General features: G+C 46.5%; 1 protein-coding gene across 1 annotated transcript in view; it reads right to left on the minus strand.

The window, feature by feature from the left end:
• Window positions 1-1,426: 1,426 nt before the first annotated feature.
• The window catches only part of EIF5B (eukaryotic translation initiation factor 5B), a 71,800-nt gene continuing 53,556 nt past the window's right edge, over window positions 1,427-19,670 (minus strand). The window contains exons 18-24 of the mRNA XM_048858059.2: window positions 18,377-18,508; window positions 12,266-12,397; window positions 12,091-12,167; window positions 11,807-11,971; window positions 4,334-4,472; window positions 3,485-3,646; window positions 1,427-2,213 (exon numbers count right to left, since the gene is read on the minus strand). Of these exons, the coding sequence (XP_048714016.2) occupies window positions 2,106-2,213; window positions 3,485-3,646; window positions 4,334-4,472; window positions 11,807-11,971; window positions 12,091-12,167; window positions 12,266-12,397; window positions 18,377-18,508 (915 nt within the window). The 3' untranslated portion in view covers window positions 1,427-2,105. The remainder of the gene's footprint in view (window positions 2,214-3,484; window positions 3,647-4,333; window positions 4,473-11,806; window positions 11,972-12,090; window positions 12,168-12,265; window positions 12,398-18,376; window positions 18,509-19,670) is intronic.

Consider the following 19,670-nt stretch of genomic DNA (forward strand, 5'->3'; position numbering starts at 1 on the left):
CCTATGCTAGTGCACTAGGCATGTGCACACCCCAAGAGTGGAATGGACAGACAGCAACACATCTCAAAGAACCAGGATTACAAAACAGATTAGTAACAGGCTCCTCTTCCTCCCCCATGTACAGGTCAGTCTATTCTCATCTTTATGAAAAGACACCCGACGTCATCAATTGAGAACGCCTGGACTGAGGGGTGGATAGATCTTTAATTTTACCAAGCTCAGACCATAATGAAACATAGCCCTTTCCAGAAGTGAGCTTGAAAGTCCTGAAAGTCTTTTTTGTTGGTGTTGTTGCACTTTTAATTATTAAAAGGTGCTTGCTTCTGGGTCCACTCATCAAGAATGCATTTTTGTTCAAGCCGCCATAGTCCAAAATAATCCGTCAGGGAACAGTAGTTAAACCAAGATGCCCTGTAATGGGAGTTCCTCCAACCCCTAAAAAAAAAAAAAAGGCGGGGGGGGGAAGAGGGCAATCCAGCCAGAGCTCGCTATCTTCATAAGACAGCTACGCTAGCAAAAATAATACAAGAGTGGCTTATAATACTTTGATCCAAAATTGCAGTTAAAAAGCAAAAGATGGCTTTGAACTACGTTACTGCCACCAGAATTCGTTCATCCAGGTTAACAGTTGATTACATAGCAGCTTTCCTCTGAACCGTGAATTTCAAACAGGAATGTGGGATTCCATATTTCAAGTTAGTTTTAGGGATGTGCAAGTCACATTCTCATGTTTGCTTTATTTCCATTTATAAGCTTTTAACTGATCGGAGTGTTTCTGACACCACACAAAGGCTATATACTCAGCAACAGCTGAAAAAGAAATTCTAGCTGATCTAGGCTGGATCTAACAATCTGAGCTGAGTGTCCTTTTTAAGGGGAAAAAAATCAAGGCTACCCACAATACAGACTTATTTCCATCTACCACACAGTCAAAATTAGCTGGCCCGTTTTGCACTGGGTGAATCTGCCATCAAGTCCCCAGCTGTTGAACCAGTCAATAACTTTGCTGCAATACCTAAAAGTTTGGCTCAGCCGCTGGAGATAAAGCACGTTTGCTTTGTCTGCCTATCAGAACATGTTGTTATGCCTACTTAGCACCATTCTGAATAATGGCAAGACAACAGAATTTCTATTCAAACTTATTTCTACCAGAGCTCCTCTGGCATTACAGCACACTGTGTGGTGCTTTTAATATCAGAATCCCAAACCTAAACCATGAATGTGTTATTGGACCACAATTTTTTCTTCTTGGCTGGTAGGGGTTGGCAGCACAGCAGGAGAGAGGGGTTTGGTGGTTTCCCTCTTTAAAACGATGGACCTGTAAAATTCTGTTACCTTATCTGCTGGTACTACAGATGTAAACTTCACTTTTACAGAACAGCCTATCAGATGCTTTATTTATTGAAACGAGTTATAACAAAAGGGCTAATGTGTCCATTTCCTTTATTTGTGGCTCTGCTTTGTAATGATTACAGATTAAGTTGACTTTCATGAACTGTACAAGCAATTAAAGGTGGCCAACTATGTTTTACATCATTGTTTCACACAAAGCAAATACAGAAATATCTGATTACCTAATTTCTATTTTAAAAAATTCCTATAGGCACAAAGCAGAAGAATGGCGGTGGAGGGGAAGAAATCAAGGGGGGAGAGAGGTATGCATAAATAAAGAAGTATTTCTTACATCAAACATGTCCGAGAACCAAAGTCTGCAAAAGCTTGGTTAATCAAATACTGCAGTACTGATATCAATATAAAAGTGAAAGCTTTAGATCTGTAATAAAAATTCAATTTTTATTTATTTGTTGATTAGGAGGGTGGGGAAGGGCAAACTTTAAAACAGCAGCCACGAAAAGGGAAGGGCCGTGGGAGAGGTGAACAGGCACAGTGGAACCGTGGGGACATGTAAATTGACCACTGTCAAACCAGTGTAAGTTTCTTGGTTTCTCATGGAAAACATTTTATCCACATATTTTCCTCCCAAACATAAGTCCAACAGTCTCTTCAATACTCTGACTTTGTTGGCGATTTTTAGAACAGGAATAGTGAGTAATATTCCAGCCTGCCCATTGCTTTTTAAAAAAAAAAAACAAAAAACCAAAAACCTAAATTATTTCAAACACTTTCTTCAGTTCTACAATAAGCTGCCAGTCAGACTTCTGCATTTCATCTCTGAACCAGTTCTTCAGGGCATCAATGGACTGACGACTAATCTGCAAATACACAACATATGAATATTAGAAACAAGTGTTTTAATGAAATTATTCCCCAAATATATTGAAGGTAGTGTGGTTTAGTGTGAGGAAATCAGGGTTCTAATACCAACTTTGCCCCGACCTGCTATCTACCTGGGCAATCCACTTTGCCTATCTTATCTAGATTGTAAACTCTTTGGAGCAAAGACTGTCTCACTACATTTGCATAGTGCCTAAACCAATGGGGCTTTGTACTTACTGTAATACAAATAAAGTAGTTTTAAAAATCTGAGATTAGAGTAAATGAATCATCAGTGTTTATACCTTGCCCCCCGTAACAGACAAACTGCAGCGGCTAGATTTTAACGTCCTGTAAAGTCTTGAATCATAGAATCATAGAATATCAGGGTTGGAAGGGACCCCAGAAGGTCATCTAGTCCAACCCCCTGCTCGAAGCAGGACCAATTCCCAGTTAAATCATCCCAGCCAGGGCTTTGTCAAGCCTGACCTTAAAAACTTCTAAGGAAGGAGATTCTACCACCTCCCTAGGTAACGCATTCCAGTGTTTCACCACCCTCTTAGTGAAAAAGTTTTTCCTAATATCCAATCTAAACCTCCCCCACTGCAGCTTGAGACCATTACTCCTCGTTCTGTCATCTGCTACCGTTGAGAACAGTCTAGAGCCATCCTCTTTGGAACCCCCTTTCAGGTAGTTGAAAGCAGCTATCAAATCCCCCCTCATTCTTCTCTTCTGCAGGCTAAACAATCCCAGCTCCCTCAGCCTCTCCTCATAACTCATGTGTTCCAGACCCCTAATCATTTTTCATCATCATGAGGCATGGCAGTTCTGTCCAGAGTGCTAACTGGGCAAAGTTGTACACAGAAAGGGATGCACTACAGAACACTGTATATATTCATTCACCACACTGAACAGACTCCCCTACAGTCCTTTGCCCTTGGCTAACTTACTTCCTCAGTCTCAGAAGGAAGGGTGATGCAAGATGTACTTAGTTCCAGTGTTTCATCCCTTTGGTGATGAAAGTTTGCCTTCTTAATAGCACGACTGCAAGGGTCAATGTCAGCACCACTAACATCGGTCAGGAAATGCAGATTTCCGCAAGAAGGGGAGCTGTACTACCCGTGCCATGCAATGTGTGCGCTCCACTAGCCCGGGGGTACAGTGCTGAGAATTTTCCCATCCAACCTCCACTTCAAGTCACGTTACCAACATGCCACCAGCCTTTTTAAAAAAAAAAGGGGGGGGCAAATCTCTGCTAGGAAAATTTTACCTTACTGACTAGGATATCTGTCGCTTCAAAGTGTCGTCCATACATTTTAGGCGATTCACCAGGAATAGGTTCTATCTTCACACAGACTTCTTGGCCTTTTTTTGCAACATCCACTTGTTTGTGGTTCACTTCGATACTTGTAACTATTCCAATTTCAACAAACTGTAACACAACGTAGAAGCTGTTACACATCCCAAAGGAACTTCTGCCCACACGGCTTTCCCCAAATCCCACCTCCATTCTGGGGCTTCTCACAGATGCACTGAATACAGAAAAGGTACTTTCAAGACTGCTACTGTAATATGTCCCTCCAGTAACTCTTTCAGAGTTTTACTACCATGAGATAGCAACACATACATACTTACATTCATCTTTAGAACACCTGAAGTATCAAAGACCGGATTTTAAAACGGATTTGGAAGACGTAACTTAGTTTCTTAAGAAAAAAAGAGTAAGGGGAGTTTACTTCCTCCCCCTGCTAGCTGCCAAGAACTCAACTGTGGTGACTACAATGTAATGCTGCACCACAGGAACGGCGCTGGGGGAGCACTCCAGTCATGCAGCCTCTCAACCTGCTGCTTAGCCTCATGCTGTTTGTTGTCTCCGCTACAACCCAAGGGTACATCATCTAGCACAGGCACATATGTTCACTCCAGGCCATGCTCCAACACTGGCCTATCATGAGAAAAAAGGATGATTTTAAGGGAGAGAGCAGCTCCTACAGAGATCCTGTCCTTTTGGGATGCATATATAGCAGCTTTAGCAGGAACTGAATGTTGTCCTGCCAACTTCATCGGGCCAAACAACTCTTATTATGCTCATAGTAGAAAGATGAGAACGCTTACTTACATTTTTGCCAGGTACACACATGAGAGTCCCCTGCTTTACTTGGCCTGCTTCCACCACTACACCCATCACTATTGGGTCACGGGAGTTGAAAATAAACTGAGGGAGTATTTTCATCTTGCAAGGAAATACTGCTATATGCCTAAGAAATGACAGGGAAGAGGCATTTTGAAATAATGCATATAATGCAGTTAGTTTTGGACATTCTCTCACACACACACTTTAGACACATTTATAATTATTTTAGAGGAGAATATTCACTGAATGTGAACAAATTCTGAACAATTCTAGTTGAAGCAGATCATATAGGAAAGTAGCTTGGGCGAGCTTTATTTTGACTAGCTTTAACAACCATTTAAGAACAAATGAAAGTAATTACAAGAATACCAATTTAAAAAAAAAGAAGTAGAAGTAACATTGCAAGGGTCTCACATTTGTCACGACCCCCAGATCAAATTTACTCATTAGACAAATTAAAAACAACCCATCTTTTTAACTGTGAGCCCTGGAAACTTGATCTGAGAGGCAAGCTGGGTTCCTGCTTGTTTGCACAACACCAGCAATATGGATTCTGCAGGTCAAATGCTGCCCTCAGGTCACCTCTACAAGCTTTGGATGGGGCCATATTTGTTTAACCAAGGTCAGAAATAGTCCTAAAAACTGGAACTTGGTTAACAAGTGCATAAAATGTGCAAGAATAAAACAAAATCCAGTTCACTCAGCCATTGCTTCCCTGAATCTGCAAGACTAACCAGAAAGAATAGTTAAATTGTTTTTCTCACTTAAGCAAGCAGAAAGGATTTCAAAACCCCATACTCCTGATAGATCACCCTGCAGCCCCCTCCCCTCATTCTGGGACGGACTCAGCGGTGAGGCTATACCCTGACACAGTGCAAGGGCTGGGCCTGCCCCAGAGTCCGTGCCTTTGTGCCCATGTTGCATTGTGATCTCCCAACTCTGTACAGCCATTGGCCTGTACTCTCCACTACCATGTTGGAGCCTCCACATTTGACAAATAAAATTGGCAGAATCTTGCAGAATTTTAAAATATCGTGCACAGAATTCTTAATTTTCTGGGCAGAATTCCCTCAGGAGTAGCAGCTGAAGCAACTCACCAGGGTTAGCAGCCCTGCGACAGGCACACCAGGTGTGGGGCAGGCAGGCTAAGCCCAACAGGATCCAAGTGTGGAGGGTTGAGAGGGTTCTGTGGGGGGCACTCTGGGTGCGGGGGGCTCAGTGAGGGGTCTGGATGCGCGGGGACTCGCCGGGCGGTTCCAGCTGCAGAGGCAAGGGTTTCTGCAAGGGGGAGTCCAGGTGAAGGTGGCTGGGGCTCAGCAAGGAGGGTCTGGGTGGCGGTGTTATGGGGATCAGCAGGGGAGTCTCGATGGCTCAGAGAGTGGGTCAGAGTGCTGGGGTTTGGGGCTCAGTGGCCGGGGGTGGTCTCGAGGCAGGGTTGGGGGAATGGATGAAGAGGTGTTGGGTGGGCTAGATGCAGGAGGGTGGGGTTCGGACAGATGGGGAGCTGCTCCCCATACAATGACCCCTCCCCCTGTGTCTGAGGAGTGATGGGGACAGGAAGTGAGGGGGGAGGTTGCAGAGCCAGGGGAAGTTTCTGGAGGTGGTTCTGACCCAGACCTGAGCCCTGATCCCAACCACTCCATGCAGGGGAAGTGCACTCCTTCCCCAGCCCAGCCGGGACTAGCAGCTGAGTCCAGCGCAGATTATGAGCCACGATGAGCGGTGGGGCTGGGGATGGCCAGGAGGTTCCAGATGCAGGGACGGAGCTCGGCAGGGCAGGGGCTCAGGTGCAGGGGGCGAGGCTCAGCAGTATGGTCTGGGGTGGTCCAGATGCATGGGGGTTGTACAGATGGGGGCTGGATCTGGGTGGGTCTGACCTGGCACCCGCGGGGGCATCCTCAGCCCCCCTTCCTGCAGTGATTTAACCCTCCGTCAGCTGCTCTGGGCACCTGAAATGACATGCCCACACTGCTGGGGAGGACAGCATGACCACTCTTGTGGCTTCCCCACCAAAGTCATTTTTCTTCAGGGAAGCAGAGAAATCTGTGTGGGACAAGATTCTGCGCATGCAATGGTGCAAAATTCTCCCAGGAGTAAACCCATCGCAGATCTGAGTAAGATGATGACGTTACTCTCTTTGTGCAGTAACGACAGTTCTTCGAGATGTGTCCCTATGGGTGCTTCACTGCAGGCGTGCTTGCCTCCCTGCGCTGCTGACTGGAGTACTTTGGAAGCAGTGTCTGTTGGGGCCACCCATGCACTGTCTCTTCTCGTGCTGCACCACAAGGCTAGTCAGCGTTGGATGGGTACTGTCACTCTGAGTGCTTCACTGTTGGTGATTCATGGGCTGTACCCCTTCTGGAGGACCGGGACTTCGCAGTTGGGGCAGTTACAGATGACAGAATTGTGGAGTCAAGATGGCATCGGAGGTGTTGTCCTCAGTGACTGCATAGTATTCTGCCAAAGTGTGGACTGACGCCCATGTCACCGCTCTACAGGGCTCTGAGATAGGGACACCCTTGAAGAAGGCAACACATGAGGAGATCAACTTTGTGGTGTGTACATGAACAGGGCCTGGAAGGATCATGTTGCGAATTTGGTAACACTGTCTCATGCAATTCAAGACCCACTTAAGAGAACTTTGGGGCTGATATTGCTATGCCCTTGGATCTTTCCACAATGAATAGGAAAAGTCATGGGGACTTCCTAAAAACACTTGTCCTGTCAGGAGAGCCCTGGCCATGAACTGGCCATATCTACGGTATGTTTTATAGCCTCTCTGTTGTCTTGGTGAGGCTTGGGGTAGGAGACTGGAAGGTGAATCAGTTGATTCACGTGAAAAGGAGAGATTACCTTAGGAATGAATTTTCGAAGTGGCCTGAGCGTAACCTTGTCTGGAAAAAATACCGTGTAGGGAGGATGCGCCATCAGAGCTGCTTCTCTCTCTTATTCTCCTGGCCAAGTAATCACTTCCAGGAAGGCCGTTTTTATAGATAATTACGTCAGCAAACAGATGGGGACCCACATGGGGATAGAAAGTCAAAGTTGAAAGAAGAGGTTTATTATTTATACCCTTGAGGAATCTTTTACTCAGCCAAGTAGGAGCAATCAAAATCATGAGGGCTTTGCCCCTTTTTTTTTTCAGCAAGACCTTCTACAGCAGGGGAAACAGAGGGAAGGCGTCCCATGGGATGAGAGCATCGCCCAGGGAATGGAGCAGTAGTGTGGACCTTTCCTGTTCAGGTAAATGGCGAACAGGTCTGTGAACGGTTTTCCCCATCATCTGGATAGGTCGTGAAGTACTGTTGGGTATATCTCTCCACCATGGTCGTGTGGGAATTTGCAACTGAGACTTCTGCTATCAAGTTTTGTGTACCTGAGAGGTAAGCCACAGAAAGCGTAACATTGTGGAAAATGGACCAATTCCATAACTTCATCGCCTCTACACATAGGGACAGCCTCTTGGCTCTCCCCTGCTGATTGATATAGTACATACAGGCTATGTTGTCTGTTAGGATGGGTGTGTGATCCTCCAATCAGCGGGAAGAAATGGTTGCAGGTGTTCTTGACAGCTCTTGGCTTCAGGAGATTGATGTGAAGGGACATCTCCATGGGTGACCATTTGCCTTGTGTCATGAGGTCGTTTGGATAAAATGCCCCATCTCATGAGTGATGCGTCGGTGGTGAGGAGCAATGGCTGATGTTTGAGAGAAGGGAATCCCTTTGCAAATGTTGGCTGGGTCCTTCCACCAGTCTAAAGAGTTTTTTTGTCCTGGTGGGTAGTGACAGGGGTTTGTCCCACGTGTCCTTGTTTGGTCTGTAAACCAAGCCAAACCACATTTGGAGGCATTGCATGTGAAGCCTGGCATAAGGTATCACCACGATGCCCACTGCTCTGTGTCCCAAAGTGGGAGGCAAAGATTGGCCAACATTTATGGACTGCTTTGAACAGTGTCTACGAGTGTGACTAAGGATAGGAACCCATGTTGAGGTAAGCAGGTTTTGGCCTACAACACATCGAGGTCAGCTCCTATGAATGTTAGGTATTGCATTGAAGTAAGAGTTGACTTCTGGGTGTTGATCTGTAGACCCAGTTCTGTGAACAAATGTTTCGTAATCTCAGTGACTTGCTGAGCCTCCATGAGAGACTGGGGCTCTGAAGAGACAATCATCTAGGTATGGGTAAATCATTATCCCTTGACAGCGTAAATGAGTGGCCACCACTGAGAGAACCTTGGAACTGAATCTGAGAAATAATCTGTGAACCGGTAGGATCAAGATGTGAAAATAGGCGCCCAGGAGGTCGAGAGCTGAAAGCCAGTCTCCCTGTTCCAATGCTGGGATGATCATTGAAAGTGTGACCATCTTGAATTTTTGAGCCTTGACAAACTTATTGAGAGCTCTGAGGTCTAGTATGGGTCTCCAACCTCCTTTCCTTTTGGGTATTAGCAAAGGAGGAGTAGAACCCCTTGTCTCATAGATGTTGGTGTACTGGTTCTATGGCTCCTAGCTGGAGGAGGCAAATCTCTCGTTTAATAAACGTTTGTGAGAAGGGTCCCTGAAAAGGGACAGGGAAGGGTATTGTGGAGGGGGCAGGGAGGTAAAATGGAGGACCTGGTTTGGACGATCTCCAGGACCCATTGGTCCAATGTTATGTGTTCCCAGGCATTGGGGAAAGCGGCCAATGGGTGTGGAACAAAAGTCGGCTGTGTCAGTCGGGGAAGTAGTCTAATGGCGCCTTGACCTGCCCATCAAAAGTGGTGGTTAGACAGAGGGCTGGGATGAAGATTGTGGGCCAGATGGTTTGCATTTAGGGAACTTCCCTTTCTTTCTTTGGAGCTTGTAGTGGTGCTGAGGTTGATACTGAGATGCCTGTGGTCTCAAGAGTAGCTCTGGAGTCCTTCAAGGTGTGAACGGAGGAGTCAGTCTTCTTAGTGAAGAGCTTTGTGCTCTCAAAAGGGAAGGTCCTCAACCATGGACTGCACCTCTTTTGGTAATCTCAACAAATGAAGCCATGATGCTTGTCGCATCGCTACAGACATGGCGATGGACCTAGCCGCTGAGTCGGCCGCATCGAGGGCAGATTGCGGCAATGTCTTTGCCATTAATTGGCCCACTTGGATAACTGCCTTAAAGGAGTCATGATGTCCCTCTGGCATCTTTTCAATAAAGTAATTCAATTTAGACTAATTTATGTAGTCATATTTCACTGTGAGGGCTTGGTATTTGGCAATATAGAACTGTAGAGTGGCCAAGGAGTATGCTTTTCTGCCAAAAAGGAATTGCAAGTGCCTTGTTCTATCGTAAGGAGTAGCCCTTGACTAGTGTTGTCGGCCACAGAAGTTGACACCATCCACCATGATGGAGCTGGGTGGGAAAAAAAGGAATTCAAGTTCCCTGGCAGGGACAGTGTTTTTTGTCTGCTCGCTTTCAGGTTGGTGCCACTAATGCTGGGTTTGCCACATAGTCTTTGCCAGGTCTAAAATGGCCTCATTAATTGGGATAGTGATCTCTGAGGACGACATCAAGGAGTTGATCGTAGGTGTGCCTGACTTCCTCCAATGGTATCTGGAGGGTGTCTATCACCCTTTTTTTTTTTGCCAGCTCCTGGAAGAGACAGAAGTCATCTGCCAAAGGTGGTTGGGGAGGCAGGATGGCTTCATCTGGAGGAGGAGGAGGTCCTTGGTGTCATTTCCTCCTCAGTACTGGCTTCCTGCTCCTCTCTCTCTTGAGGTGGTTCCAAAACCCTGGATGTTGCACCGGAGGGGGTGTGCCTGGAGGGTTCTTGAGTGAGGCTTGAAGTTTGAGAGGCATGCTGTCGGTGCACTGCCCAAGGGTCCCAATGTGGCCATTACTGTGGCATAGAACCCGGTGGTGGCACCCATGGGTGGCTGTACCAAGATGGTGGGGGTGGGGAGGAGTGCATCCTTGGGCCATGATGGTAGTGAGCACCATATGGAACTTGGGAGAAGTACTCTGACACTACCTCCCCTGGTTCACTAGCTGAATCCTTGCTAGAGAGCAAAGTGGCATGGCATGGCATGGCAGCAGGAATATTTCCTGTGTTTGGTGCAGAAGTTCAGTGCAGAGGTCTTGGTACCGAGATGGAGACTTGAGTGCATCTGGCATGCAGAGGTCTCTGGAATGACGGGATTCTGCTGGTACCAATCATTCTGGCATCGGTGGTGGTGCCAGGATGGGGGGCAGAGACCTTGTCTGCACCTGTCTTTCAAGTGCCATGTGAGCTGTCGCTGGCTGGACTCATGTACCGGGAGAGTCTTTTTTAGAACATTTACTCTTGTCCTTCAGTACTGTGTCCATCCAGTCCATGGGCCTGGCAGCGATACCAGCAGCCACCAGTTTTCGTGAGGCATGACTGCTGCACTGAGATGGTCTCAGTGCCAATGGTGCTGAAGATGCTGGACGAGATGGTGACCACTTATGGCTATCTCGGGGCTCACTAAGGGGACTTCCAACTCTCTTCTTGGATGACTTGCAAGTGGGGTCCACAGCCTGTTTCTTCAACTCACATCACTTAGATGTGTGAGGTTGTGGGGAACACTCATGTCTACTAGGTGACTGCTATCACAGAGCTGCCTCCATGAAGATGATCTTCTGGAGGAGCTCTGTCTTTGCGGGATCCTGGATGGAGTTGTTGGCAAAGACTACACTTCTGCTGTGTGTGGCCTTCCGAGACAGCGAATGCACTAAGTGCACTTATCCACAACTGGGATCGCCTCTTTACAGGTGTGTCACTTCTTGAAGCCTAGTGAACTGAGCATACCCCATTGAGGGGAAGGGTCTCCAGCAGGGGAAAAAAGGCAGGAAGAAAAATAGTTCTGGGGGAAGGGGGGCGGGAGGGCGGGGGAGGAAGAGGAGAGAATAAGAAAGGAGGAGAAAGAAAAAACAACTAACTGGAAGTAGGTAGAACAAGAGAACAATAGCCTTAACGGACTGCTAATGGCACCATCTCTAGCCATGGGCAGCTGAGAAAGACTGTGGGGAGGCAGATGGGATTAGCCCATGTGCACTAACTAGCTCCGTGGCGCAGACCAAGGAGAGAGAGAGCACACATGCAGGCCTAACAGACACTGCTACCGAAGTTCGCCTATCAGCAGCTCAGAGATGCAAGCACCTCTACAGTGGATCACCCATGGGGACACTACTCAAAGAGGAAGCTCCATTTTATATGGTCACTTCAGGCTAGATTTTATGATGGTGGTTTTGTAACTGGAAGAGTCCTAGTAAATCTGCTCCTGAGTGAAAAAAGTTTCGCTGCTCTGTGCTGGGACTGTAGAATTCTTGAGGTTTCAATAAAAAAATAAATTGAAAACCCCACTAGAACGTCATGAGAAGAACTCCATGATTAACAGAAATATGCATTCAATCGTATGCTTTGCATTTCATTAGGGATTACACAAGTTTGAAAGCCTCCAAATAAGGACAACTCTCACTTACTTGAACTCTTCCTGTTTCTGTTTTTTGTAGTCTTGCCTGTATTTTGTAAAGGCGTCAAATAGGTGATAAATTATTTCTGCACTAAAAATTCGGACTCCTAAACTATCAGCCATTTCCTGGGCATCTCGTTCAATCCTCACATCAAATGCCAGAATTACTGCATATCTGCAAGTTTAAAAAAAAAAAAAAAAAGTCAGCTGTGAAGTAGCCTACAGAACAAGTAAAAGTTGGAAACTTTACCATACATCCTAATGAGCACAGCAGCATAAGAAAAAGTTACTTACTGAGGATCATGTTCCAGCATAACTGATGCCTTCATAACATCCTTTTTATGGACAGGACCTATGTTAATTCCAGCATACTGTTGGGAAAAAGCAATCAATGGCTACCCGTTCTTCAGTTAGATGAACACAGTTATGGTATGAAACACACTAATTTTTTGTTTTATCAAGTACTTACTGGCACTTCTGATGTCTTAAGAAATTCAAGTAGTGCCTCCAAAGAGCCTAATGTAGAGGCCTGGACATAAACACCTTTCTCTTCTAACTTGATAGCATTCAGCGTTTGCTTCAATTCATGTATTAACTCATCCTTTAAAAAGAAAAGCCAGTTTTAGCAATCTTACCAAACTACAATAGCCTGCTAAGCTTCTAAACTCCTCTATCCATCCACGGTCTTCTAAAGAACCAATCAATATGGTATCTGGACACCATATGCCAACTTATATAATTGGCCTTCTGTTCCACCACTCCATGGCTAAAGTAACCATCAGTATAGGGAGAAGTTTCTTCTCCCCCTCCAATATAGCTAGAAGAATTTCTGGACCATGAAGTCCTACCAAATCACTTGAAGATTTTGCAAAAAGATAGGTTTTGCATTATTATTGACAGAGCTTATCCTCTTCCAGTGGTTGCAGACATGTGTTCCACTCAAATGTGTGCACGCCCAGCGCACCAAAGCTGGAGAATTTTGCCTAGCAGTACCTTTAGGGGCAGTGCTTGCTTCCCTCCCCTCGTAAGCCCTCCACTGACTATACGATGGCAACACCACCCCAACCCCCCTCAGTTCCTTTTCACCACCCACAGCTAGCATCTGAACACTTAAGTGTTCTTTCCTTCACACTTGTCTTCACAGCGTTTTGCATCTTCTTTGTATATAGTTATTGTTAGTACCCTTAATCAGTCAATAATAGGAAGCAGTTAGGTATTCTCCCCCAGTGGGATACCCTCATCAGGGTTTAAATATTGCCCTCTGCATGGGGCAGCTATCTCCAATACTGATCCCCACACCAGAAGTGTATTGTGTCTTGGGGAAGGGTACTTTAAAGAAAGGTACTCTATATGTAAGTCCTTTAAAAAGAGGACACAGGTAGCTATAGACTTAGGATTAAAACAGCACCTTCTCAAGCAGGCAACGAGGCCTGCCTCAATGCGGGTCTGCTGTGGAGAATCAGACCCCTCAATGAGTGCTGCAGCCAGTATGGACCGGTGCTTCTTGACCAAGCTTGGAGTACTCGCCCAGAAAAAATAAAGGGACTGCTCCCCTTCATCGTGACCCCTGAGAAAAAGAACCCACAAAACAGACTGTGGTTGTTTCAGAGGTCAGCGAGAGCATCTGCTCCACCTAAAAGAAGTACTGAGTAGGACCCAATCTCTGGTTCTGAGGTGGGATCAGGATGAATCTGTACCGTTGACTCCAGTTCCACCTCGGGGGCGCCCTCTGAGTCTGGTACCCTTGACAGAGATGACAGCACTGTCAGTTTCCACTCTGACAGCCTATCAGATTTGCTGTGCCTGTCTGTCCCTGTTCCACTGCTTATTCAGGATCATCCAGCTACAGTGACATCATCTGCCGAGTCCTCAGCTCTCCTGGGTTTGGTGGCAGTTTCCTGCTGAAACTGAGCGTATCGTTGACATGGATAGAATCCTTGGTACCGATACAGACTATGACGCAGCCTGCATCTGCTAGCCTGGGAACAGCTTCATTTTTGACACCTATGCCCCTTTTGGGGACCAGTATGACTTCAGAGCTGATCCCAGTATTCAAAAATCCATCAACTGTTCCTTTCATACAAATGCCACTGTGGGGTTGGGCCGTGGATGGTGCGGGACGCTTGGTAGCTCAGTCAGGAGTGGCCCCACCGCCACTATCAAGCTATTTAGAGGGAGCCTCACAAGTGAGCACAGAGGCGCCTTCCCCATCTGGTTCTCGAAGGTTGTTCAAACACTGCAGGAGTCCTAGTCAGGATTGGTACTGTTGCCACAGAAGAGACAAGGGACCCTGGCCTATTTCTAACTTTCCCCCAATGCTGAATATCCTTATCCACAGTGGCTTCCCTAGAAAGTCCCTCGCTCGGTGAAGTCCCAGTCTGCTCACCCTAGAATAGGGCTGGGCAAACTTTTTGGCCCAAGGGCCACATCTGGGTATGGAAATTGTATGGTGGGCCATGAACGCTCATGAAATTGGGGGTAGGGTGGAGGGCTCCGGGTGGGGGTGCGGGCTCTGGGCGGGGCTGGAGATGAGGGGTTCAGGGTGCAGAAAGGTACTCCAGGCTGGGACTGAGGAGTTCAGAGGGCAGGAAGGGGATCAAGGCTGGGGCAAGGAGTTGGGGAATGGGAGAAGGTCAGGGGTGCAGGCTCCGGGTGGTGCTTACCTCAAGCAGCTCCCAGAAGCAGCAGCATGTCCCCCCCTGGCTCCTAAATGGAGGCACGGCCAGGCAGCTCTGCGCGCTGCCCTGTCCGCAGGTGCCACCCCTGTAGCTTCTGGAAGCAGCAGCATATCCCGCCTCCTGTGTGAAGGCACAGCCCCGTCCGCAGGTGCCACCCTTGCAGCTCCCATTGGCTGCAGTTCCAGCCCAATGGGAGCTGCAGGGGTGGCGCTTGGGGCAGGGGCAGTGTGTGGAGCCCCCTGGCTGCCCCTATGCATAGGAGCCAGAAGGGGGACATGCCTCTGCTTCTGGGAGCCACATGGAGTCACAGCACATGCAGAGTGGGTCAAGCCCCTGACCCTGCTCCCTGGCTAGAGCGCCGGAGCAGGGCAAGCTCCAGACCGTGCTCCCCAGCGGAAGCTCAAGGGCCAGATTTAAACATCTGATGGGCCGGACGCGGCCCGTAGTTTGCCCACTCCTGCACTAGAATGACAACACCTGTACCTCCAGTAGGCTCCCCACTGAAACTACCTGTCCTGCAGCCAACAGCAGAGGGAGCACCCTCTGCATGAGGGCACCCTGAACCTTTGGGATAGTCAGAAGTCATTCCACAAAGGATTCCATTTGCTCCAGCTACCTCGTCCTCTTCAGCACCAATGACACAGTGGTACCTTAGTCCCCATCTCCAGTACCAGAGGATTGCAGATCGCATCAGCATCTGCTTAGATGCATGGCGACGGCCTGAGGTATTCAGTTCAAGTTTATGCAGGAAAATACCCATACGTTGGTAGATATCCTCCAGTCACTGGTTTCTGGAAGAGTTGCCCTCCCGATAATGAAGCAATATTAGAGCCTGCTAAATCTTACAGAATACCCTGGCTTTGTTAATGCCCACAGCAAAGTGCACTGACGAGAGACTATGTCCCAATGCAGGACTTCAAATCCTATTTCACCCATCCAGGTCACAATTCCCTGGTTGTGGCAGCAGCAAATGAGTGAGACTGAAGAAATACATCTATGCCTCAAGAGTCCAAAAGGCTAGATTTGATGGGGAGAGAGCTATTTGACTTCCCCCTTGCACATGCGTATTGCAAACCAGCAGACAATTACCATGTCCAAATTTGTAGAAGAGTTACCAGAATTCTCCAGGGAGAAGTTCAAGGCCTTTCTTAGGGAATGTCATTTAGTGGCCAAAACTTCTTTGCAATCAGTCCTAGATATAGCAGATGATACAGCCAAGGCCATAACCCTGGATGAAACTATGAGAAGAATCTCATGGTTACAAAACTCTGGCATAGTACCTTAGATCTGGCAAAGCATATAGTGGACTTGCCATTTGATGGTAACCTCCTACCCTCAGAGAAAACGGAGGAGACATTACCTTCTTTCAAAGACTCTTGGGGAATCCTATGCTCTTTGGGAATTTATACCCAGGTCACACAGGTGGCATTTTGGGGACCAAAAGCAATATCATTCTGAGCAATATTTCCATCAGCCTTCCTACCCTGCAAGGCAGCAAGCTTTCTCCTAAAAGGGGCATAAGTCACTGAGGAGGAAACCTTTTTGGTCTACTTTTAGTCAAATGGCCTGTCCTTTTCTTTCTTCAGCCAGATAGTCCGTTTGACCACTGTTTTGAGAGCAGCACCTCAGTTCTCAATATCATACCTATGCCCCAGATATCGGAGGACAGGCTGTCTCACTTCTACAGTGCTTGGGAGATTACAACTATGGACAGATGAGTTCTAAGCACTGTGAAACTGGGTTATGCCATTTAGTTGCTAGCCAGCCATTCTCCCCTCCCCTCCCTCTACCCCATCCTCCAGGGACCTCTCTCACAAATCACTGCTGTTACAGCAGGTACAAATCCTGTGTACTCTAGGGCAGCTGTTCTCAAACACATTTCTCTCCCCCACCCAAAGCTTCTCAAACCTCACCCCTCTTCTCAGCCCTCACATGACTGGTTTGCTGCTCTTGATCTTCAGGACACGTATTTGCAAATGACAATCTTCCCAGGCCACAGGAAGTTCCTCAGATTCCTGGTCACTGGCCATCACTACCAGGGCATGGTTCTCCCCTTTGGACTGTTCCAAGTGAATAACTGTTTGCATTACCACAGCTTATGAAGTTGCTCAGATGATGCCTCCACAGTCATTGCGGGCTCATTCAACAAGAGCTCAGGTGACAGGGCTGCATTTCTTCTTAGCAATGTCTCAGTAGTAGATACCAGCAGGGCTACGATGTGGTCTTCTGTACATACTTTTGCTAGACATGCTGTTATCACCATGGCATCGAGATCTGATGCCAACTTTGGGAATGCAGTTCTGCACTCACTATTTAAACAGACTCCAAGCCCATCTCCTGCTGGAACTGCTTGTGAATCACCTGAGTGGAATACATGCCTGCAACCATTCAAAGAAGAGGAGACAGTTACTTACCTGTATTGTAACTTCTACTCTTCGAGATGTGGATGCAGACATGTATTCCACAACCCATGCTCCACCCCTCTGCATCGGAGTCTCCAGCTGGGGATTTTGGTTCAAAGTTACTTAGAGGAGGTGGGGTGGTGCCTTTATATAGCCATGAGAGGGGGGAGAGCGAGCACTGCCCATACAGGTACTGCTAAGCAAAACTGTCCAGTTTTGGTGCACTGGCATGTGCATCTCCGAGTGGAATACATGTCTGCCCTCACATCTCAAGGGACAACAGTTACGGTACGGACAAGTAAACTTTTCTTCAATCCATTGCTCTCTCCTTCCTAATACAGTAATAGTCTCTACTGTTGAGATTGATGAAGCTCTGGTCAGTCAATATAGGCAGAACGTGACTGTCAGATATGTGCAGTGTCTTCACTAGCGTAAGAGAACAAAGCTGCTCCTTTCTGATCAGCCACAAAAGCAGAGACCCCTAAAATCTTGTACAGTAGATATTTTTAAATGCCCTTTGTGGTACAGTGTACTGAGCAAACAAATTACATATTACATAAAACGGACTGGAAGAGACTAGCATACAGACCTCATTACATTCACAGCAAAATACTCACTCCTGCCAAGGCTTCCCACAATATTAAAGATGCAGTCCAGTTCCTTGACAAACACAAACTTTCTATTCCCTTAATTTTGGTAAGTGCTCAGATGGTCACCGTATGGAAGTTCTTCTATATCCATACATGCCAGTCAGAATTTTATGACTTTATGGAATGAATTTAACATTTGTTTTTAAACTAATATTAAGTGGACAGTTCTGGCAATTGCGTGATTAAATCACTGAGGCAGTCCATTTATACCATTTGATGGGATGAAGTTTTTAAAAAGTGAATTTTTGATTCAGACAATTAAAAGCTCATCCAGAACTGTAGTACATCTATATTAGTACAAGGATATGGAACAATTAAACATGCATAGGAAAAAGTCCTCACTAAGTTTCTCTTGTGTAGTACTTCTTAACAAATGCTGAAGCCAGTTCTGTAAATTCAAGTATTCTGATCTCACTAATTTAAACAAATTTATATTTTGGGCTAATCACTAATTTTAATAAAATAGGTCCAGATTACTACAGGTCCCAAAACAATAATTATACATACAAACTGGAATACTGGGTAGTTTGGTTTTTAATAACTATCTCACAAGCTCCAGTAAGCTAATTTTCTACCTGGTAATAAATGAGTCACGGAAACACTAACAAATTCCACTATACTAGAGTTCAGGTTATAGTGTTAACAGAAAACTATCATACATTACGAAATTGTTTTAGATACAACAAAAATGGCTATGTTTCCTGCATGCTGAAGTTTCAACATTTTAACAGATTAAAAATTCCAGTTTAAAAGTAAAAATGAAAATCTTTTTATCATTCAGTGGATTTCATGTTACTTGGCATTCCATTATAGAGCCTACTGGAATTGTACATGTTCAGCAATGCCTCACCTTAAGAACTGGGATCTCATCCTCTTTATGAGCCACAAGCAGGGGCAAACCAGCCAATGTTTTCTCCAAGTCTTTCCCAAGAATCTTTACACCCTGGGCTGCCATAACTTCTTTGTGTTTTTCATACTGGTTCTGAAGAAGAAAGAAAAATGTTCATTTAAGAGTTCACATGGATGTTCCTTAGCAGCACACAGCAGGGGTTTAGCTACTCAGCAGATCACCTGGTCATATGTCCCTCTTTCCCTATGCTACCAATAAAGAGACAGTCAAAGATGTCTAATTTTATGGCTGCACAAGCAAACAAGGAGGCACAGACTCTGACAATCAAGCCCTGTAGCACAAAGGCGGCTCAGGTCTGTTCCCACTTCTTCCAGTTTTTTTAACCTTCAATTCCCTGAAGCAGGGAGCGTGTGCCTCAGTCTGCATGCCCAGCTGCTCTCTCCTTAATTCTTCCTCTTGCGTCTCTCTTACACCCAGAACTAAAGAAGAGGCTCAAGAGAGAAAGAAAAGGAAACCCAGAAAAAAGCAGACAGAAAACAGAGCAGCAGAGAGTCTGTCAGCAAGTCCCCTGCTTCTGGCATACATTTAGCTTTTTTTTTGTTTTTGGGGGTGGGGGAGAGAGGAGGGAGGTACAGCAGACAGCACTCTACAAAGAGTCTACAAGGGCTCTGAGGCCGGACTGCCTCTGCCCCCCCACCCCCACACATTCAGCATGACTGGAGAGTAGGTGGTCTTGGAGGAGGAGAATAGGCAGCCCTTCCTAATGGCCTCTTTCCTGATGGCAATACACCGGTATCTCCCCCTCTCTCATCTCCCTGAAGCTCCAGCACTGTTCCTCCACAGCCTAGGGGAATCTTGCAGATTCCTCTCCTACCCAGACTCTCCCTACAGAAAGACATTTCACAGTTTCAGCTTGAAGATACTGTCAAGTCAGTGTCTGGATCCATTTCCTCTGGACGGTCTCTACCTTCCCTGGAGATTCCAGTATAGCTCCCTAACCCCTCAAACACCCCACCCTTTCAAGCTCTCTGGAGGCACCCAAATTCATCTCCTGTCTCAAGGGTGATGAAGTTTCTTTAGGTGACCCTAACCTGCTAAAGGAGCCCATTTCCCATTGGACCCCTCAGGAAGTGACAAGAACTAAGGAGCCCAGACTCTCAGTAAGATTCAAACTTTTAAGCGCACTCTGAAAATGGGACAGAGGCAAAATTTTACCCTTGACTTTAAACATAAGGAAGCATGTGCACAGATGTGCCTTCAGTTCACACTCCCACTGTAAGCAGGTACCCAGCAA

The sequence above is a fragment of the Caretta caretta genome, chromosome 1 (assembly GCF_965140235.1).
Source record: "Caretta caretta isolate rCarCar2 chromosome 1, rCarCar1.hap1, whole genome shotgun sequence".
In the NCBI taxonomy this organism is placed as follows: Eukaryota; Metazoa; Chordata; order Testudines; family Cheloniidae; genus Caretta; species Caretta caretta.